At 43.4% G+C, this 23,454-nt stretch overlaps 1 protein-coding gene across 31 annotated transcripts in view; it reads left to right on the plus strand.

The window, feature by feature from the left end:
* The window catches only part of CELF2 (CUGBP Elav-like family member 2), a 392,945-nt gene that overhangs the window by 179,051 nt on the left and 190,440 nt on the right, over positions 1-23,454 (plus strand). For 30 of the 31 annotated variants that reach the window (XM_075599457.1, XM_075599436.1, XM_075599441.1 and 27 more), the window contains exon 2: positions 20,695-20,891. In XM_075599457.1, coding sequence (XP_075455572.1) covers positions 20,714-20,891 — 178 coding nt within the window. In that variant the 5' untranslated portion in view covers positions 20,695-20,713. Of the gene's footprint in view, positions 1-20,516; positions 20,539-20,694; positions 20,892-23,454 lie in introns of those variants that run through there. The other variant, XM_075599458.1, reaches the window with a different exon arrangement.

Raw genomic sequence — 23,454 nt, forward strand, 5'->3', positions numbered from 1 at the left:
AGTACAGGTCTACTCACGGACAGAGGTACAAAGTGCAGGTCTCCTCACGGACAGAGGTACAAAGTGCAGTTCTCCTCTAGGACAGAGAGACAAAGAGCAGGTCTCCTCTAGGACAGAGGTACATAGTGCAGGTCTCCTCTAGGACAGAGGTACAAAGTGCAGGTCTCCTCAGAGACAGAGATACAAAGTACAGGTCTCCTCTAGGACAGAGGTACATAGTGCAGGTCTCCTCATGGACAGAGGTACAAAGTGCAGGTCTCCTCTAGGACAGAGATACAAAGTGCAGGTCTCCTCTAAGACAAAGGTACAAAGTGCAGGTCTCCTCTAGGACAAAGGTACAAAGTGCAGCTCTCCTCTAGGACAGAGATACAAAGTGCAGGTTTCCTCTAGGACAGAGGTAGAAAGTGCAGGTCTCCTCTAGGACAGAGGTACAAAGTGCAGGTCTCCTCTAGGACAGAGGTACAAAGTACAGGTCTCCTCACGGAGAGAGATACAAAGTACAGGTCTCCTCACGGTCAGAGGTACAAAGTGCAGGTCTCCTCACGGACAGAGGTACAAAGTACAGGTCTCCTCACGGACAGAGGTACAAAGTGCAGGTCTCCTCTAGGACAGAGATACAAAGTGTAGGTCTCCTCACGGACAGAGGTACAAAGTGCAGGTCTCCTCACGGACAGAGGTACAAAGTGCAGGTCTCCTCTAGGACAGAGGTCAAAGTGCAGGTCTCCTCTGGGACAGAGATACAAAGTGCAGGTCTCCTCTAGGACAGAGGTACAAAGTGCAGGTCTCCTCTGGGATAGAAGTACAAAGTGCAGGTCTCCTCTAGGACAGAGGTACAAAGTGCAGGTCTCCTCAGAGACAGAGATACAAAGTACAGGTCTCCTCACGGACAGAGGTACAAAGTACAGGTCTACTCACGGACAGAGGTACAAAGTGCAGGTCTCCTCACGGACAGAGGTACAAAGTGCAGTTCTCCTCTAGGACAGAGATACAAAGAGCAGGTCTCCTCTAGGACAGAGGTACATAGTGCAGGTCTCCTCTAGGACACAGGTACAAAGTGCAGGTCTCCTCAGAGACAGAGATACAAAGTACAGGTCTCCTCTAGGACAGAGGTACATAGTGCAGGTCTCCTCATGGACAGAGGTACAAAGTGCAGGTCTCCTCTAGGACAGAGATACAAAGTGCAGGTCTCCTCTAAGACAAAGGTACAAAGTGCAGGTCTCCTCTAGGACAAAGGTACAAAGTGCAGCTCTCCTCTAGGACAGAGATACAAAGTGCAGGTTTCCTCTAGGACAGAGGTAGAAAGTGCAGGTCTCCTCTAGGACAGAGGTACAAAGTGCAGGTCTCCTCTAGGACAGAGGTACAAAGTACAGGTCTCCTCACGGAGAGAGATACAAAGTACAGGTCTCCTCACGGTCAGAGGTACAAAGTGCAGGTCTCCTCACGGACAGAGGTACAAAGTACAGGTCTCCTCACGGACAGAGGTACAAAGTACAGGTCTTCTCACGGACAGAGATACAAAGTGCAGGTCTGCTCTAGGACAGAGGTACAAAGTGCAGGTCTCCTCTAGGTTAGAGGTACAAAGTGCAGTTCTCCTCTAGGACAGAGGTACAAAGTGCAGTTCTCCTCTAGGACAGAGATACAAAGTGCAGGTCTCCTCTAGGTTAGAGGTACAGAGTGCAGTTCTCCTCTAGGACAGAGGTACAAAGTGCAGTTCTTCTCTAGGACAGAGGTACAAAGTGCAGGTCTCCTCTAGGACAGAGATACAAAGTGTAGGTCTCCTCACGGACAGAGGTACAAAGTGCAGGTCTCCTCAAGGACAGAGGTACAAAGTGCAGGTCTCCTCTAGGACAGAGGTACAAAGTGCAGGTCTCCTCTGGGACAGAGATACAAAGTGCAGGTCTCCTCTAGGACAGAGGTACAAAGTGCAGGTCTCCTCTGGGATAGAGGTACAAAGTGCAGGTCTCCTCTAAGACAGAGGTACAAAGTGCAGGTCTCCTCAGAGACAGAGATACAAAGTACAGGTCTCCTCTAGGACAGAGGTACAAAGTACAGGTCTACTCACGGACAGAGGTACAAAGTGCAGGTCTCCTCACGGACAGAGGTACAAAGTGCAGTTCTCCTCTAGGACAGAGATACAAAGAGCAGGTCTCCTCTAGGACAGAGGTACATAGTGCAGGTCTCCTCTAGGACAGAGGTACAAAGTGCAGGTCTCCTCAGAGACAGAGATACAAAGTACAGGTCTCCTCTAGGACAGAGGTACATAGTGCAGGTCTCCTCTAGGACAGAGATACAAAGTGCAGGTCTCCTCTAGGACAGAGATACAAAGTGCAGGTCTCCTCTAGGACAGAGGTACAAAGTGCAGGTCTCCTCTTGGACAGAGGTACAAAGTGCAGGTCTCCTCTGGGACAGAGGTACAAAGTGCAGGTCTCCTCTAGGACAGAGGTACAAAGTGCAGGTCTCCTCTAGGACAGAGGTACAAAGTACAGGTCTCCTCATGGACAGAGGTACAAAGTGCAGGTCTCCTCTAGGACAGAGATACAAAGTACTGGTCTCCTCTAGGACAGAGGTACAAAGTGCAGGTCTCCTCTAGGACAGAGATACAAAGTGCAGGTCTCCTCTAGGACAGAGATACAAAGTGCAGGTCTCCTCTAGGACAGAGGTACAAAGTACAGGTCTCCTCTTGGACAGAGGTACAAAGTGCAGGTCTCCTCTGGGACAGAGGTACAAAGTGCAGGTCTCCTCTAGGACAGAGGTACAAAGTGCAAGTCTCCTCTAGGACAGAGGTACAAAGTACAGGTCTCCTCATGGACAGAGGTACAAAGTGCAGGTCTCCTCTAGGACAGAGATACAAAGTGCAGGTCTCCTCTAGGACAGAGGTACAAAGTGCAGGTCTCCTCTAGGACAAAGGTACAAAGTGCAGGTCTCCTCTAGGACAGAGATACAAAGTGCAGGTTTCCTCTAGGACAGAGGTAGAAAGTGCAGGTCTCCTCTAGGACAGAGGTACAAAGTGCAGGTCTCCTCTAGGACAGAGGTACAAAGTACAGGTCTCCTCACGGAGAGAGATACTAAGTACAGGTCTCCTCACGGTCAGAGGTACAAAGTGCAGGTCTCCTCACGGACAGAGGTACAAAGTACAGGTCTCCTCACGGACAGAGGTACAAAGTACAGGTCTTCTCATGGACAGAGATACAAAGTGCAGGTCTGCTCTAGGACAGAGGTACAAAGTACAGGTCGCTCAATGACAAAGGCAAAAAGTACAGGTCTCCTCACGGACAGAGGTACAAAGTGCAGGTCTCCTCTGGGACAGAGATACAAAGTGCAGGTCTCCTCACGGACAGAGATACAAAGTACAGGTCTCCTCTAGGACAGAGGTACAAAGTGCAGGTCTCTTCACGGACAGAGGTACAAAGTACAGGTCTCCTCACAGACAGAGATGCAAAGTGCAGGTCTCCTCACGGACAGAGATACAAAGTGCAGGTCTCCTCTAGGACAAAGGTACAAAGTGCAGGTCTCCTCTAGGACAAAGGTACAAAGTGCAAGTCTCCTCACGGACAGAGATACAAAGTGCAGGTCTCCTGTAGGACAGAGATACAAAGTACAGGTCTCCTCACGGACAGAGATACAAAGTACAGGTCTCCTCACGGACAGAGATACAAAGTACAGGTCTCCTCTACTCACAAGTTCACAATGCAATTCTTCATTTATTGTGACAGCCAAGAACAGCCAAGAAACATCGTTTCAGGTCCCATATGGACCTTTCATCAACTTCTAAGGTCCAAGGTCAGTGCGATTTGAGGGTTCTGGACCAAAAAATGCATTTTATTGAAGACCTATATATTTTTGGCTCAATTACATTTCTTTGAAGTCTATGTGACCACTTGTGATAGAAATCAATGGGGTTTTTTACCTTCAGCTTATGAATATCTATCTATTTATCTACAGTATCTATCTCAGTATCTTGTGTAGCGCAGACACCAAGCGATCCCTGCTCCTACAGTGTGCGCTTCATGTTAGTAATATGTTTGATGAAAGTGCAATCCCTGGAAGAAGACAGTTAATTGCTGCAGTGGAATGAGGACACATTTCTCAGTATCACAAGCATGACTCTGCCTGGCAATAAAGAAAAAGCTTCATTAGGCTCAAAACATGTATATGTCATTTTGCTCAGCAAAATTCTAATTTTTCCATCAGTGTGCGCTGTAATACCAACACAGTTAATCAAAAACAAGCAATTACATATCACACAGTTCACAGAACTTGAGTCAGTGGATACTGGCATTAAAGAAGCAATGCCTCCCACTTCAGAGACTTTGAGTTATGACTAAATAAGTGGCACAGTTGTTTTACCCCTTCATCAAATACACCTGCAGAGAGAGAGCCACCACGTGAAGAAGAGACTTGTGAGGTTTTCGAAAGCTCTGTACACTATAAATTTTTCTCTCTGGAGACCTTTTGTGTCAGTCCATTAAAAGGTATGAAAACCTGCAACCCATCCACACTTCTTCAGGACAATATGGCTACTGGGACTTTGATCCCCAAGCTGTATAAACAGTAAGGGGGCCATCTATTTTAATAAACTGTGTTGCTGTTGGCGAAGTGGTTAAAAATATAGATTTCTAGAAGATTAGTTATGTCATGATTCATATATCATCTCCCATTTTGGGATACATGCAGCATTTCATGTTTCTCCTATTAAAATAACTTGCCTTGGATCATGGGATTACATATTTCCGCGCTGAATTGTATGTGACTTATTAGGTATTTGGAATAAATATATCACAGGTTCCCAGAAGCATGCTCTCTGTAACCATCTGAAGAATAAACATTTAGCCATCATAGCATTTTCACTATCTCTGGGCAGCTCAGTTCATAGCCGCTGACACGTTTCAGTGAACAATACATATATATATATATATATATCTATATCAGAAAAATAATTTAACCGTTGCAGCGCCAGAAAAAAAGAGTTCTATAATTAAAACGTATTTTTTTCTAGCAACATAACACAAATAACACATTAAAAAGCAAAAAAAAAAAAGCAATTTGCAAGGAATAGATTTTTATGATCAGCCGTCGTGGTTTGGGGATTTTGACGTGGATTACGGTATTTTGAGTGAGTGATAGGAAATGTTTTGGGTTACACACTATCAGTGAGTTTTTACAACGTTCCCAAGGTGGCTTTTCACGGCATAGGATAAATGAAGAAATGTCGCCTTTGACTGCACAAAGCAAATGTAAAATATAATATTGGTGTGCGTATAGAAGTAGAACTTTGTGTTTTGGGGATACAAGATTAAGTAGAAAACTAATTATAAAGAACATTATGGGTCTCTTATCAAACCCGGCAAATACTTGGAAACGCAGTGTTACTGGCATCCGCCCCTCGTGTGTATTTAAACACAATAATATACTGAACAGTCTCATCGGATGTCATCTAGTGATAAGGCAAATAAGGCTTACAATGAAAGTATTGATCATCTCCGTCACAGGACACAACAGTGTTTGTGGTATGATTTAATCAAATGCCCAAATAGCGCAGGATTATGGGTTACAGATATTAAATCTGCTTTTCCAACCAACCAGTAATCTCCCCCACAATACTACACATTCAATGTGTTAAAACATACCATTTTCTTAATCTCTAGCTTTTGAGGTTGCCTTGGTAATCTTTAGACTGCACTGGGCTCTGGGAAGAGCTGCATGTTTACCTCCCAGACACTTAATATACACATGGCACGCTTCTATCTCCTGAATGGAGCATCAGATTTCAAAAATAAAAGCAATGGACAAAAATTGATCTCATAAAGTAAGTCGATCAGCACAGGCTGCTGCTTAAATGTAATTCCTAATGTTGCATCAGTGTCGTGTGTATATGACAACTCCGCAGGGGTTACCTTGACTCAGCGTGCTGGAATTCAGGCGGCTGGGCAATGAGGTAGCAAGGTTGTATAATAACGGGCACAAGGAACTTTTATAGCGCAATTGTCATTTATTCGTGTCCCCAAACACTGGGACCGTTCATCCATATGTTGACACGTTGCACTGTATTTTATATCAGACAAGAATGAAAACTGTTCTTCGAACAGTGCCCATGCTTAACACTTGAATGAAGGCAAATATCTTGTTCCTTTACTGGGATAAGACCCGAGCCCCCCTCCTAATAGTTGTGGAACCTCTTTTTTTTGGTAATATTAGGCCTTTGGGGATCCTAGCTGGTCCTGTATATGTAACTCAATACCTTTAGCTGTTATGGTTACTGCCACTCCTATTTGCGCCTGAGAGGAATGTATATACAGATCTGCGGTTAGAGCCGATACGCCAGCATCTTGGACTCCTGAGGCCCCTCTAGCGCATGCCGTTTCATACTTAGCACTTATCCTGACCTCCCTTAGCTTTCTCTAGGGATCCTAACTGACAAGGTTACTGTCCCTGTCTAGAACATAGCAAAGTAGGGGGGTCTGGTCTATTCTATTACCTTAAGAACATCTGTCTTAAGGCTGTCTACTCTACCCGAGGCTCCTCTCCTCATGTCCTCCTGGAACCTAACTTTCCAGAACCATCGCTCCTCCCTAAATACCCCTGTGTGACCTCTGGATCCTAATAGCAACCTAGGGTGGGCCTAGCCTACACTAACACTGCTAGCAACCCTTACCAGGGGGGGTTACACATTCATTCACCCATTGATAGCTAAGCATATGCTAATGGCAGTAGGCTTATTATTTGAAGCATGAAGCTGCTTGTCAGTGAAGCTTCATTAACACTGTTATCACTGCCTGACATTTATCTTATAATTTTCTGGAACTGGCTGTCGCATCTCCATGGCAACCCAAATTGCAATGGAAACAAGTAAGATAATAAAGGCATCCGGTGAGATTGACAGTTCCTAAGCCTGACATTCGCATCACAAGATGAGTTAGTGCCCTAAATGTGCAAAGTTACCTAATCGCCATCTAATGGTAACGCACCAATCTGATAAGCCCCTCACATTCAAATTGTTTTGTGAAAATCTACACTTTTATGTATGTACTGTATATCATTATATATACACAGTGTGAGCTCCTTGAGTGAGTGGGCGAGTGAGTGGGTGAGTCAGATAGTGTAGGGTATACATAAATATGTACATATATTTAAATATATAGAGAGAGCAATATACTGTATATTGTATCTTGACCAAAGGCAGTTTGTTACTGTGCCATTGCATATCTTAATGAATTGTTCTTCCTTAAAGTTGTTTACATTAATTACATTACTCTCTAAGGTGACACAATGATGGTAGAGTTGGTTCTGGTTCAGGTATCCCTTACTGCTAGGCTCTGGTCCGGGTGCTGGTGCGCTCCCGTATCCGAGCAGAGTTCACCCACGCTGTGGCCACTGGGCAGCTCACCTCCCAGTGGGCCTTAAGCAGGGTGCTCTGCTCGGTATCCCCCCATCCACTTTCATTTACACTACAGCTCCTATTACAGTACACTGCTTTTTATGTTATAGTCTCACTGATTTCTGGTTTCATTTTATTTTAGTTTTAAGCCTTCTCTGTTCTGATTGGTCTAAAAATGGCCAACCAGATGTTCATATCTTTTGATTGGCTGGCTTTGTCGGCCATTCATGCTAAGGCTTAAAAATAGATCTGGTCCAGTCAGCAGAACGACCTGTACACTGTTCTATGCTTCGGACTGAATTTAGCAACGGGGCAGTGTGGACTGGAGATGCACAGGGGAGATGTGAAGGAAGACGTATGAGGAGTAGTTCACACTGTTGTCTCTACGGAGTTATTCAGTAGCCCACTATCACTGTGTCAGCCACATGCTGTCTTCGTTTAAAAATTGATAACCCTAGAAAATGGAGAATAATTTACAGCAGCGCCGTTATATACTGACAGATGGGTTAATTAGGTAGCACTATCAATGATGAAACGAAGGAACCACAGTACCAATCTTTATACTTTACCTCGCTCATATTGACCTCACAATTATTGAAAGTTGTAGAGCAGTCCAGTGAAATGAATTACTTTATCAGACATATATGTACGTGTCCAAGTTGTTGATTCCAAGCCTGGGAGTAAGAATTTGAGGGTGAGAATACAGAACCAGCATATTGTGACACAAAGGTGGCTATGGTTAGTCAGATCATTGGCTCATACATAACACATTTAGAAGAAGAAGTCTTAATGTTTGTAAGCCAAAGAAAAAGAAAAATCAGACACATTAGCGAACAGTGGCAATTGTCAGCAATTGTGACGTCTGGATGCATTCTGCCACAAACAGTCCTACAGTATATACAGTGTGATGATTTTGCACAATGGGTAGCGTAGGATTTACAATGAAGAGGCTGCTTTCAATTCCTAGTTAATGGAAACTTGAAAGGTTTTTTTTGTGTGTCAATAAGTAGTAGGTTCTTTATAAACTTGTAGCTCAGCAGACAAAGGCACAGAGAGAAAAACGAGTGTAATGTTATAGCCTCACTTAGCAATGTATTTTGGATTTGCAATACGGTTATAGCAGGCGTTTAACTCATTGTCTACTATTTGTAATGTTTCTTAGTTACATTTAAGATTCCCTGCACTGACATTTCTCTGCTGTTAAAACCTCTATCATTTTTGACAGTCTCGGCCTTGTGATTAGGATAAAAAATACAAGGAATGTAAGCGCTTATTTCATTTTGGAACCAGGACCTCAAGAAAAGCAAAGTGTACTTCATCAAAGGCACAAAATCAAATTGGCTTACTAGACATAAACGCGCACACATAAAACACACAATTAGAGGAGCACAATCCAATATGTGGATATGTCCAAATGCCTGCACACCATTTTGAATGTGTGTTTTTCTCCCAGAATTCCCAGGAGGGGACTCAGTGGAAATCCAGTCTCTGATCCACAGGGAGAATTCCTAAATGTTATTTACCAAACTCTGTTAGCTATTAGCAATTAATTAATGGCCATTCAAGTCCGTTACCATTATCTTATTTTAAAAGATGTATATGTATAATGTGGGTGCCTATGTAGCTTAGCTACACATGTACAGTATGTGATCTGGGTATGTGTCATATGAATATATAGACGTAAAAATATGGTGTATACATACTGTATGTGTGTGATTTTGTACGTGTGTGATTGTGTGTGTGTTATTGTGTGATTTTGTACGTGTGTGTGATTTTGTACGAGTGTGTGTGATTTTGTACGTGTGTGTGTGTGTGTGTGTTTGTACGTGTGTGTGATTTTGTAGAGAAGTGTTTCAGTGTTTCCCCTGCAGCTCCTTTCAAAATGACCACATGGCATAATTTGACATTTCTATATTATTATACCAGGAAAGCAGAGAAGCTGTATGTTAGGACTGTGGTGCAGAGAAGCTGTATGTTAAGATTGTGGTGCAGAGAAGCTGTATGTTAGGATTGTGGTGCAGAGAAGCTGTTTGTTAGGCTTGTGGTGCAGAGAAGCTGTATGGTAGGACTGTGGTGCAGAGAAGCTGTATGTTAGGACTGTGGTGCAGAGAAGCTGGATGTTAGGATTGTGGTGCAGGGAAGCTGTATGTTAGGATTGTGGTGCAGAGAAGCTGTATGTTAGGATTGAGGTGCAGAGAAGCTGTATGTTAGGCTTGTGGTGCAGAGAAGCTGTATGTTAGGACTGTGGTGCAGAGAAGCTGTATGTTAGGATTGTGGTGCAGAGAAGCTGTATGTTAGGATTGTGGTGCAGAGAAGCTGTATGTTAGGCTTGTGGTGCAGAGAAGCTGTATGTTAGGACTGTGGTGCAGAGAAGCTGTATGTTAGGATTGTGCTACAGATAAGCTGTATGTTAGGATTGTGATGATAGGGGGACCCCTGCTGCAGCCACAATGGTATAGTGTGATGGTGAACGGTGCTTAGGGTGTAGTACAGTAGTGAACAGGGAGAAAAAGAACCCTCTATAGCACTCGGGTTCACGCTCTGATGATGAGTGGGTGATTTAAAACATAATCTTTATTAGTGACATATATAAAATAGTAGATGTTGGAACAACGTACTGGAGGTAGGTTGATCCTGGATATTAGTAGCCGTGTTGGCTCCGGATCAGTTAGTAGCTAATATACCAGATATAACTATATTGGAACACTGGTAACAGAACAGCACAGAGATCCTGATGTGGACCTGTGTGATGGGGGTGTGCTGCTGGGTGTGCTAAAATAGGTACTGAATAGACATATCACATTGTAGCAGGGTATGCGTGAGTCCTTGAATAAGGTGGTAGGTGTGATATGTATATGCTGATAGACACTGGGAACATATATATAGTGGTTATCAGTGGTCGTATGTGCTGTCAGCTATGTTGCCACTCTGTATATTGGTGTGTATCTAGCTAAGTGTCAGAGTGACCTGAGGTAACCTTGAATGCTGTACTGCAGGGGTAAGTGTCCTGCATTAACCTCTAGGGCTGTATGTAGCAGGTAGATAGTGTAAGCAGAAGGTAAGTATTAGTAGTCTTTAACAGGAGGGCACTATAGCTAGAAGGTATGTGGTCATATGCTAGATCAGAGGGTGAGCTGGAAGTAAGCACAGTTAGTAACCCTATGTGCTGCTGTCTAGAGTATCCCCAACAGCAGCGCAGCTAGGGTGTTGCTGCGGGTGACCAAAATTCAATAAACTATGTAGGTTTAGCACTCTCTAAACAGACACCACACAATCGAGGCTTAAAATGACCATCGGGGCACTTTTAGCCTGTATATCCTGCACGAGCAGGCTGCCGCATGAACTCGCGGTTAGAGACACATAATGCGGAGGCAGTCACTGGTCTGCGCGTGCACGTGGGAGAAGGGAGCCGACGCGCGCGCTTCGCGAGAGGCTTTCTCAAGGCGAATGGTAAGTATGGCGCGCGTCGGCTCCCTTCTCCCACGTGCACGCGCAGACCAGTGACTGCCTCCGCATTATGTGTCTCTAACCGCGAGTTCATGCGGCAGCCTGCTCGTGCAGGATATACAGGCTAAAAGTGCCCCGATGGTCATTTTAAGCCTCGATTGTGTGGTGTCTGTTTAGAGAGTGCTAAACCTACATAGTTTATTGAATTTTGGTCACCCGCAGCAACACCCTAGCTGCGCTGCTGTTGGGGATACTCTAGACAGCAGCACATAGGGTTACTAACTGTGCTTACTTCCAGCTCACCCTCTGATCTAGGATATGACCACATACCTTCTAGCTATAGTGCCCTCCTGTTAAAGACTACTAATACTTACCTTCTGCTTACACTATCTACCTGCTACATACAGCCCTAGAGGTTAATGCAGGACACTTACCCCTGCAGTACAGCATTCAAGGTTACCTCAGGTCACTCTGACACTTAGCTAGATACACACCAATATACAGAGTGGCAACATAGCTGACAGCACATACGACCACTGATAACCACTATATATATGTTCCCAGTGTCTATCAGCATATACATATCACACCTACCACCTTATTCAAGGACTCACGCATACCCTGCTACAATGTGATATGTCTATTCAGTACCTATTTTAGCACACCCAGCAGCACACCCCCATCACACAGGTCCACATCAGGATCTCTGTGCTGTTCTGTTACCAGTGTTCCAATATAGTTATATCTGGTATATTAGCTACTAACTGATCCGGAGCCAACACGGCTACTAATATCCAGGATCAACCTACCTCCAGTACGTTGTTCCAACATCTACTATTTTATATATGTCACTAATAAAGATTATGTTTTAAATCACCCACTCATCATCAGAGCGTGAACCCGAGTGCTATAGAGGGTTCTTTTTCTCCCTGTTCACTACTGTTAGGATTGTGATGCAGAGAAGCTGTATGTTAGGATTGTGGTGCAGTTTTATTCAGCATAATTGGTGGTTCCATTTTGTTTCTGCGGGCAAAGAAAAATATGGATGTGTCGGGGGCGGGGCTAGCTTGCGAGTAGTTTTTTTGGTTGGGCGAGTAGCTTTTTGGGTAATTTGTCAAGCCCTGCATATGATCATATGAATCTTTTCTCCCCATGTCTTAGAACTTTAGGTTCATGACTCCAGCCCAATTTACACGGTTCCTCAAAGCAGAGACGCATTAAAACTGGAGTGTGTCCAAACCTGAATTAATCTGAAATTAATTTCATTTCGAAAAGGCTCCATCTGGCTGTGTTTGGGCAAGGCACTAAGACAGAGATATAAACAAACGATCGTACTTATTCAGCGTACCAGATGCAGTGTTAAAAAAAAAAAAAAAAAGACTTAAGAAATAGCTTCAGGGGAAGGTCGCCACTTGTCAAACATTTGCCAATATAGTTATGTGACGTCTGAGCTCTGTTTACTCAGATGGATAAGTGCGGAACACGATTATTCTAATACGGAATGTGTGATTTCATATTCAAATGTTCCTTTAACCCTTTCGCCTACCGCTGATTTCTATGCTTTAACCCATTGAGTGCACAGCCCCATCAGCACATTGCGATCATGGGGTCCCTCCTCGTTATGTCAATACCGAATGGGAGAGGAGGAGTTGCCTAGAAACCAAGCATAAACCCCTTCACCCCAGGAGTGTCAGGCTTCTTGATGTCGCTACGTCATGGGACCCTTGGAGTGCCGAACCTAGTGACGTAGCTGCGTCACGTAGCGGCGGATTTGAAGATTCACCGCCCCATGGCACTTGGCTATGGCGGCCGAACCCTTGCTGCCACCATCCTCCTCAGCCGAGGCGTCGCATGGCATCGCATTGCCATTGTAACGCGACATCATGACGTAATTTGACAAGTGACACCGCGTTGTCATGACAACGAGATGCCGTGTGACGTCACATCGGTGACGTCGGTTCAGAAGGAGAACGGCAGCAAGGAGGCGGCAGCCACAGCGAAGTGCCTTCCCGTCAGGCCCGATAGGCCCATGAGCACGGCAAATGTATATGGGGGCGCACATTTTTGCCGCCCCAAAGTTTTGTCGCCTTAGGCCCATGCCTAACGGGCTTAATGGGAAATCGGCCACTGATGTCATGGGACCCCAAAAGTGCCGAACCTCGTGACGTAGCTAGGTCATGAGACCCCAGGAGTGCCGAACCTCGTGATGTGGTAGCTATGTCATGAGACCACAGGAGTGCTGAACCTCGTGACATGGCAACTTTGTCATGGGACCACAGGAGTGCCGTACCTGATGACATGGCAGCTATATCATGGGACCACAGGAGTGCCGTACCTCGTGACATGGCAACTATGTCTTGGGACCAAAGGAGTGCCGAACCTCGTGACATGGCAGCTATGTTGTGGGACCACAGGAGTGCTGAACCTCATGACATGGCAGGTATATCATGGGACCACAGGAGTACCATGCCTCATGACATGGCAACTATGTCGTGGGACCACAGGAGTGCTTAACCTCATGACATGGCAACTATGTCATGGGACCCCAGGAATACCGGACCTCATGACATGGCAACTATGTCATAGGACCCCAGGAGTGCCGAACCTCGTGACATGGCAACTATGTCATGGGACCCCAGGAATACTGGACCTCATGACATGGCAACTATGTCATGGGAACCCATGAATGCCGAATCTCATGACATGACAGCTATGTCATGGGACCACAAGAATGCGAAACCTTGTGACATGCCAGCTATGTCATGGGACCACAGGAGTGCCGAACCTTGTGACATGGCAGCTATGTTGTGGGACCACAGGAGTGCTGAACCTCATGACATGGCAGGTATGTCATGGGACAACAGGAGTGCCGAACTTCATGACATGGGAGCTATGTCATAGGACCACGGGAGTGCCGAACCTCGTTACATGGCAACTATGTCATGGGACCCCAGGAATGCTGAACCTTGTGACATGGCAACTATGTCATGGGAACCCAGGAATCCCGGACCTCATGACATGGCAACTATGTCATAGGACCCCTGGAGTGCCGAACTTCATGACATGGCAACTATGTCATAGGACCCCAGGAGTGCCAAACTTCGTGACATGGCAACTATGTCATGGGAACCCATGAGTGCCGAATCTCATGACATGACAGCTATGTCATGGGACCACAAGAATGCCAAACCTTGTGACATGCCAGCTATATCATGGGACCACAGGACTGCCATGCCTAGTGATGTGGCAGCTATGTCATGGGACCCCAGAAGTGCTGGACCTCGTGACACGGTTGCTATGTCATAGGGTGCTGAAAAGTTTGAAGCGGATACTAAAGAATATGCACCCTTTTGAAAAACACATCAAAGTATAGTCTGAAGAAAAGAAAAAAAGTTGATGAGATAAATATATACAGAAAAACAAAGTATTCTGAAATATATTCATCGGCCTGCTTTTATTTCTCCGTAGAAAAATGTTCTATGCATATAATTGCTAGGCAGAAAAGGTCATATTTGACTTTAGTCTGTGCTGAAGTTCTGCTGTGCATCAGGCAAAAAGCTGCCACAGGCTGTATTTATAGTGACAGGCAATTAAAAGCTATATATTGAACAGTTTGTACAGTGACATAAAGAGGTGATCTAGACAGAAAAGCTTAAGTTGCACGAGTCAAAAAATGCAAAAACCTGTACGGTTTTTTTTCTTCCCCCTCCATAATTGTTTGGGAAATATATAATAAATGGTTGGTGGCAGATTGTAAGAGGATAGGGGATTTTATTCCCCCCCTCCTTAAAATTTGATTTGGCTACTGGAATTTTGTGACTTTTAGCAACAAAAAATGTCCACAATTTGTTTCTTATAAAGATGTTTATTACTCTCATAGTTTAGCCAGTATTTAAACCCACACACGTAGGATCTTCCTCCGGGCGAGGAAAACCCTGAGTGGGCAGGTCGCAAAGTTGGCTAAACCATGTACGTAATATATTGTTGTTTTGGTCACTTTTTTATTTTTGAGGATTATATATAAGGAGAAGGTGACTTTCTCCCACCAGTTCAAGCACCTTTATATTACGAATATATTTTCTATGTTCACCCCTTAAGCACCATCTTATGAAGATATATTTCCCGGACAGATACATTGATATAAATCCTAGGCAGCAAACCGTTAATAAGAGCGTATAGGCTCCCATTTATGATGGAGAACAATAGATGCCCGGTACAATTACAGTGTTCCTGTTGGAATTATTATCATAATTATGTGCCATGGGCATACTTGAAGTAAATCTCAATGTATTACTTCCTGGTAAAACCATTTTATAAATAAATACATTCATTTATTTTTCACAGGACAACAAAGAAGTGATATTTTCACTTTAAAAGTGATTAAGGCCCATATTTACTAACACAATGTAATACTTGGTTATCTACGGCCTATCCGTTTGCATGGACTCTGCTGTGTCTTATAGAATAGCACTTCTTAGTAAATATGGCCCTACATCTATTTGCTTGAAAGTAAAGGGTGTATAGTGGGACCAGACCCCGAGAAAGCTGCCAGTCCCTGTAAAATAGGGCTGAGCACTATTCTGCTTTCAGGTTAGCAGCACCTTATAACTTTCCATTCTCTGCTTAGTTACAGTGCTGTGCTCCACATATCATTAGAACATGGCAGGCTATTGTTCTGCTATTGTTATCGAACACAAAAGAGGATTTCTGAATTGGAGTTGAACATCCACTTCCATCGGGCAAGGATTCAAGCAGTAACATGTGGATAAAGCTTTGAACCACGTTAGCTCTATCCAAATCCTCACCCCTTCATTTGGAAGCCGCTCAGCAGTCTTCTTTGGCAGCGCACTGCCTGTCATCGCTTATTGAAACAGAGCTTTGTGCGGATACCACGCATGCCTTTTGTTCTCGCGATCCCACTGGCTCACAACAGTGGCTTTTAGGGATGTGTTTTACGGACCCCAACATTGCTCTTGCCGGATTCTAATGTGTAACCATGTGCAGGAGGGAACAAAAGATACGTGTTTGTATCATTTATAATCTCTCCATTTAAATATGAAATGATTGATTACAGTAGAAAACGCTGGGAATCATGAATCATCTCTATGCCAAACAACACCATGTCAGTGGTATCCAAATGGGTGTCACCCACATATCCTAATGTGTGGACCCTTTAATTATTAGAGGAGTTAGTAATGCATTGCAAAGCTGTGTAATTTTGAAAACAATTGAAGGACTTTTATTAATAAAGGCTGTATATGTTAATTTAGCAGAAGATAAATAACAATTTTTTACACTTTGACAAGTTAATAAATATTGCCTTTTTTTTACATCAACCTCACTTCACTATTTATTGTTGATGTATTATCTGGCACCAGCATTTGCATGTAGAACTGGGCAAAATCAGCTGTTTCCATTTCTGCTACATTTCCACAGGATTTTGTGCGGAATTTTATCTTTTTCACTGTTTATGGATTCTATGCGTGTTGGCAAATGTAATGATTTACAGCTAATTAAAAGTACAGTTTCCACTACAAAAAGGGCCTACAGTAGCTTGACAATTACTGTAGCTCAATGTGTTACCATTGGAAGCAGATTTCCAACCTTACTTATTATTTTTTTTCTAGCTATTTCTGTTTTCAACTAATTAAAAAGGCCTAAAGAAGCAGAGTTCGCATGTAGAAAAGAGCGGACCTGCCTGAGTCCGATCGGTGAATTTTCACTGGGTGTTTTAGTCCAAATCTGATTCACGCACCAAAATCTGTCTACGGATTGGGTACTAAAAAAATCCGAGCGGATACCTCCAAATCCGTCATTGGACCCTACCCCAGTTGGGATTTGAATACCCAGTGTTATGCACTTTGGACTGTATTTGATAGGACTCCTTTAAATATACTTTGCATAGATCAGCATATCTCCCAGGGTTCCTCAGGCATCTCTCCCTATTGTTCAAAAATTAAGATTGTCTAGTTACATACATGTCATGTAGAGGTCTATGTGTTTTTGATACATAGTTCAAAGTGTTCAATTGCAGAATACTTTGTAAGAAAAAGCAATGTTTAAACAGAAGCCGCACTGTAGCGTCCCATTCTGAATGATCAGAGCTCGTTGGCGGATATGTCATAAATGAATAACTCAATAAACAGCGGCTATTGCTGCATAGTTATTCTGTTTTCCAGCAAAATACTTTTAGCTAAATTGGCTGAGAATGATAGAAAGCTGTTTGTCTGTGGCCCCAGGTAGCTAGTCTCTCACTGTCTTAATCTGTGCCCCCCGGGTTTCTCTTCAATACAAAGATGATACCTTGTCAGTGATTAAGATGAAGTGCTGGGTCACTTGCAGGTCCAGGGAGTTAAATTGGCCACTGACTCACGCCTGCCATTCACAGGAAGGCGCTCAGACCAATACCACTTTTTCTCCCATAAATAATCATCTCTGTCTTGACATTAATTACCCTACGACTGCATCTTTATGAGAAGAATGCAAAGGCCTGTTTCCTGTGTTCAGAAAGGATTTAAATGCCTATAGCTGTCCAATGTTCACACTTTGTTTCCATTTCTTGTAAGGAAACCTATTTATCTATGGTAAATTATAATATAACCAACAGATTAACCCCTCAACTCCACGGCCTAATGTATTCTAATGCAGCTAAAGTAATCAGGGAGAAAAATGAGGAATGAACCTCAAAGCTCTGGTGCTCTAACAGTAACAATAACAAATAACACAAAATAACAATGTATCTTCTCTTGTAATCAGGGAGCTATGTTGTGTTATTTCTGTTTTTTTTGTTCAAAAGGAGGGAAATGACGACAGTCACAAATTTTATTTTATAAATAGGGGTTTGCGGTTTAGGTTTTGACAGAAAAAAAACCCAGAAAAAACACCCACCGACTAATCATCTTGCACTTAAAGCCGATAAAAAGAGGAAATAAAGCATCATTTACATAGTTACTGCACATAGTTACATAGTAGATGAGGTTGAAAACCATCAAGTTGAACCTATGCTAAATTAGATGACAGATACGTTATTATATATCCGTACTTACATTATATTGATCCAGAGGAAGGCAAAAAAAAAACCCCAGTGACACATCATCTAATGATATCTCATAAGGGGAAAAATAATCAGATTGCTCCCTGGATCAACATCCGTCCCATGTTTACTTATTTGGTATACCCCTGTATACCTTTCCTTTCTAAAAAGAGGTTCAACCTTTTTCTGGAACAAATCTATTGTATCTGCCATCACAGTCTCCATGGGCAATGAATTCCACATTGTAACTGCCCTTACTGTAAAGAACCCTTTCCTTTGTTGCTGGTGAAATCTCCTTTCCTCCAATTTCTAATCGAATTAGGCCTTTTGTGGCAATTCAGCCACAGATAGGATACAAAAGTCCCCCCAAAAGGAAGCATGCAGATACAAAAAGGTGCCTAGATTTCCATCAAATTCAAACGTGTGCCCTTTATTTTTCATTGTAAACACAGATTATTTTAATTTTTTACTTAAAATGAAGACACCGGAACTGGAAAATAAATAAATAAACACTGAAACCGGAACCCCTAATAATAAAGAATCCCATTTGTGGACTCTTTCCCCTTTATGAAACCCACAATCTTGTTTTATTAGGTAGTGTTGCACTGTACGCAGGGCTTCCCAGCATTTTTCATATAGACCAACGTCCTTCCTTGTGGCAATAGCTGGCTCTGTAGAAGGAGATGACAAAGTAGGTTTGGATGAAGACATTATTGCTGGGTTTCTTTCTCTATGAATCTAATAACCAGTATTCATCTAAATAGGGAAGGTTGGGGGACTTTCTCTTTTCTCTCTCTTGCAGCCGATCGATGGTCTCAATAATGTTAACCCCAATGGAAATCTCTGCAATAAACAAAAGCCGAAGTATATAGATTGTCTAAATTGCCCAGATCTTGTGGAGTAAAGAGCAGATCTTATGAAAAACGCAGCTACTTGTCCCATTGATTTTCATTTTCTGTTTTGTATCACACAACATTATAACATTACGTGAAATGTCAAATGCGCTTAAACTTTTAATGCGTTTTATTTGGTGTAGGGCAAGGGGTTCTCCGTTCGGGTCCTCGAGAAGCCCCCAACAGGTCAGGTTTTTCAGGATATCCCTGCTTCAGCACAGGTGGCTCAATCAGTGGCTCAGTTGGGTTTCAGTGTTTATAAAAAAATTAAAAAAAATTGCTTTTCCGGTGTTTTCATTTTATTAAATGAAGACCTGAGAAGGTATTGGTAATCGAGGAAGCTCACAGGAGACTTTGGTTGAGTTAAATTAACTTCTGCTGTATTAAGGCATCAGTATATATGTGTATGGTCTGAAGAAAGGACTTTATAGTCCTGAAACGTTACTATATGTATATACCTGCTCTGATGCCTTAATACAGCAGAAGTTAATTTAACTCAACCAAAGTCTCCTGTGTGCTTCCTCGATTACCAATACCTTCTCAGGTCCACTTGGATCCAGTTTTGAGACGCCGGGATCAACAGAGGGGGGAGCACCAAGGAGGCAAATATTGTTAACTTTTTTTCTTTAAAGCAACAGTGTGCCATTTTTTTCACTCCCACTTTTCCATTAAATGAAGACTGAGCCACTGATTGAGCCACCTGTGCTGAAGTAGGGATATCCTGAAATCCTGACCTGTTGGGGGTCTTGAGGACTGCAGTTGAGAACCCCCGGTGTACAGAATGATTGCAGCTTTTTTTCCCTACTAAGATGACGTCATATTAGTTTTAATTTAAAATGTGTCCTTTTAAAAAAAATGGAAAACCATAAGTGATTTCAAAGAAAAAGGTTGATTAAGGCAACAAATACAGCAATCCTTATTACTTGGCGTGAGGGGAGATGTATTAATAATTTCTCTGGCTCCGGCTTCTTCGGGACAGCATGAACCTTCCCTTTCTTTATTGCTACCATGGATAACGTCAGGTAAACCCCCCCCAAAAAGGGTGGGGTGTAGAGGTTTTTGCTTTTTCATAATGACAATCTGTGTCCCAAATGACAACACAGATCAAAGCGTTCAGCAATGGTAATTTGCGCAATACATTGTACAGCTGTAGCCTGTGTCTTTACAAAAGCAAGCGGGGTCCCAGAACCTGTGTAATGTGACTTAGTAAGGACATTATTCATTTGGTTTTCAGGCCCAAAAAAACAAAAACCGGAATGCACTTTAATGCACATGGGATGTTTGAAATATATTAAACAGCCTGAAACGTACATAGAAGTGTGTTAGCTTTTCACACAAAGCAATCATTGCTTTGATCATTTCCACTTGTGAATTGAGCTCTTTGTTCCGGATGGTAACAAACAGCGGGTCTTTAAATTCTCAGTCTCCCTCATTCCTTCAGCAGAGAGAAGGCATCGGATCGCGCAGCCAGCAGCCCCATACATCTGAGCCGGGCTCCACTCATTTCATGTACACACGGAAGCTCTTGCATTAGCCATCTGACAGATTGCCGAGCGTTTCATATTCTTTTCACATGACTTTATTACCAAAACCGGCTCTTCTTTATTGCTGCCACACAGGAGACACAAAGCGTATGCGTTGCACAGCTATTTCCAGCAGCCGTCTATCCAGATCCAAAGTGATGTTTAACTATCTTTCTGCACTGTTTGGTTCAAAATGCATTGGATTCTAGACTTGATGCTCAACCTCTGATTTCTCTGTCTGCGGCAACCTTGATTACAGTTTGATTTGTAAGTCTGCACCTATAAAACAATATCTACTCGCTTCTGTTTATTAAAAACTGTTTTTCACCAGCACTTTCCTCCTTCAGCCGGCATGATACGGAACTGTATGTTGTACACTGTGATAATAATCCTAATGATGTCTGTGACCTGGTTTCTTTGCAGTAACGGCACAACCAACAAGATGAATGGAACGCTGGACCACTCCGACCAGCCAGACCTCGATGCCATTAAGATGTTTGTTGGGCAGATCCCACGTTCGTGGTCGGAAAAAGAACTTAAAGACCTTTTTGAGCCTTATGGAGCCGTGTATCAGATCAATGTCCTGCGAGACAGGAGTCAAAACCCACCCCAAAGCAAAGGTAGAGATTTATTACGTTCCACTGTCTCAGTATATTTTTGTTTGAATGTTCCTACCAAAGACATTTGATGTAATGTATGTTGACAAAGCCTTTTTATGATCTCTACAATGATGCTTACCTTTCTGGTGCTTGGTCTAATACAGGGGTGCTCAACTCCAGTCCTCAAGCCCCCCCCCCACCTCCCCACCTCCCCACCTCCCCACCAACAGGTCAGGTTTTCTGGATATCCATGCTTCAGCAGAGGTGGCTCAATCAGTCCCTGCTTCAGCACAGGTGGCTCAATCAGAGGCTCAGTCTTTTTTAGTCTCAATCAGAGGCTCAGTCTGATTGAACCACCTGTGCTGAAGCGAGGATATCCTGAAAACCTGACCTGTTCGGGGAGCTTGAGGACGGGCGTTGAGTACCCCTGGCCTAATACATGCATATACATTTTGCCGACTTGTCATTAGTTCTAAACACGACTGTCGTTTGACCTCGCGGAAATAAACGATTTTGCAGCCTAAATTATTTCTGATGGGATCTCTTACTACAGATTTCTAGGAAGGCTCAGGTTTGCTGTGTCTTTACCTCCCAATTGCTTCTGAATAGATTTAATTAATTAGCTGGAAATGTGCTTGTTGATTGCCAAGTGCAAGCACTCCTTCCATAAATAGAGAGCCTTCTTGTTGCTTTAAATGTGAAAAAAAAATCAATTTTCAGGCAAAAAAAAAAAAAGGCTCTGAACGCTCATGACCTAGTTAGCAAATTATCCAATTTTTCAGGTTTGAGTTTCCAAACCGTTTGCACACTGGCAGCCATTATAACAGCCCACCCCAAAATGATTCTAAGACCAATAGATCTACTTCAGAAGAATTTGAATATTTGCCAGTTTCCTTGGAAAAGCAATTGCCAAGTTTTGCAGTGAAAATTGCTTCATCTTTACTAAACAAATCTATTAGGAGCTGTTATCAGTTTTTTTTAACAGCCTTAATACTTAATATATAATTTGGTAGGCGAGCAAGGCAGGTTCACTTACTGAGGAACGTTACATTGAAACATCTCATATATATATATATATATATATATATATATATACAGCAAATAGAACTATCACTTGAGAGCACATTCACATTCATGTATGTACTGTATGTATATCTGTATTTATACAGCGCCCACAGTATACTCAGCCCTTTATAAAGACAATACAGTATAGTGAATTAGAATACAATCAGCGCAGCAAAGTCAGACAATAGGAAAGGAAATCCCTGCCCCGGAGAGCTGACAATCTAAGTTGTATGTTGGGAGAGTTACAGAGACATCAGGTGAGGGAATAAGTGTAGTAGATAGCACTGATTGACCACAATGGTTGGTAGGAGAACTGTGGGTGTGGGACAGCAGCCATGAGACCAGGCTACAGCGATGCTTCAGTTAAGAGGTGGGTTTTGAGGTTTGTCTTGAAGGTGAGGAGAGAGGCTGCTTGGCGTGCATGTATACTGAGTGTGAGGGAGTTCCACAGGTAAGAGGCAGTGAGGGAACAAAGTTTTAAGATGAGAGAGAGCAGTAGAGGGGAAAGGGGTGGAAAGGAGACAGCTATGGGTAGAGCGCAGGAGATGAACAGGGAGATAGCGAGAGATCAAAGGCGATATGTAGGAAGGAGCAGATGAGTGGAGAGCCTTAAAGGTAAGGAGAACATTGTAGGTGACCTGAAATTTTATGGGAAGCCACGAGAGGGATTTAAGGAAGAGATGAGCGGGCACTGTTTAGGGAGAAAGTGAAGTTATCCCTGGCTGCAGTGGGAGAAAGTGAAGTTATCCCTGGCTGCAGTGGGAGAAAGTGAAGTTATCCCTAGCTGCAGTGAGAGAAAGTGAAGTTATCCCTGGCTGCAGTGGGAGATAGTGAAGTTATCCCTAGCTGCAGTGGGAGAAAGTGAAGTTATCCCTAGCTGCAGTGGGAGAAAGTGAAGTTGTCCCTGGCTGCAGTGAGAGAAAGTGAATTTATCCCTAGCTGCAGTGGGAGATAGTTATCCCTGGCTGCAGTGGGAGATAGTGAAGTTATCCCTGGCTGCAGTGAGTGAAAGTGAAGTTATCCCTAGCTGCAGTGGGAGATAGTGAAGTTATCCCTAGCTGCAGTGGGAGAAAGTGAAGTTATCCCTAGCTGCAGTGGGAGAAAGTGAAGTTGTCCCTGGCTGCAGTGAGAGAAAGTGAAGTTATCCCTAGCTGCAGTGAGAGAAAGTGAAGTTATCCCTAGCTGCAGTGGGAGATAGTGAAGTTATCCCTGGCTGCAGTGGGAGAAAGTGAAGTTATCCCTAGCTGCAGTGGGAGATAGTGAAGTTATCCCTGGCTGCAGTGAGAGAAAGTGAAGTTATCCCTAGCTGCAGTGGGAGATAGTGAAGTTATCCCTAGCTGCAGTGGGAGAAAGTGAAGTTATCCCTAGCTGCAGTGGGAGAAAGTGAAGTTGTCCCTGGCTGCAGTGGGAGAAAGCGAAGTTATCCCTAGCTGCAGTGGGAGAAAGTGAAGTTATCCCTAGCTGCAGTCGGAGAAAGCGAAGTTATCCCTGGCTGCAGTGGGAGAAAGTGAAGTTATCC

Source organism: Ascaphus truei, chromosome 5 (genome assembly GCF_040206685.1).
Source record: "Ascaphus truei isolate aAscTru1 chromosome 5, aAscTru1.hap1, whole genome shotgun sequence".
NCBI lineage: Eukaryota > Metazoa > Chordata > Amphibia > Anura > Ascaphidae > Ascaphus > Ascaphus truei.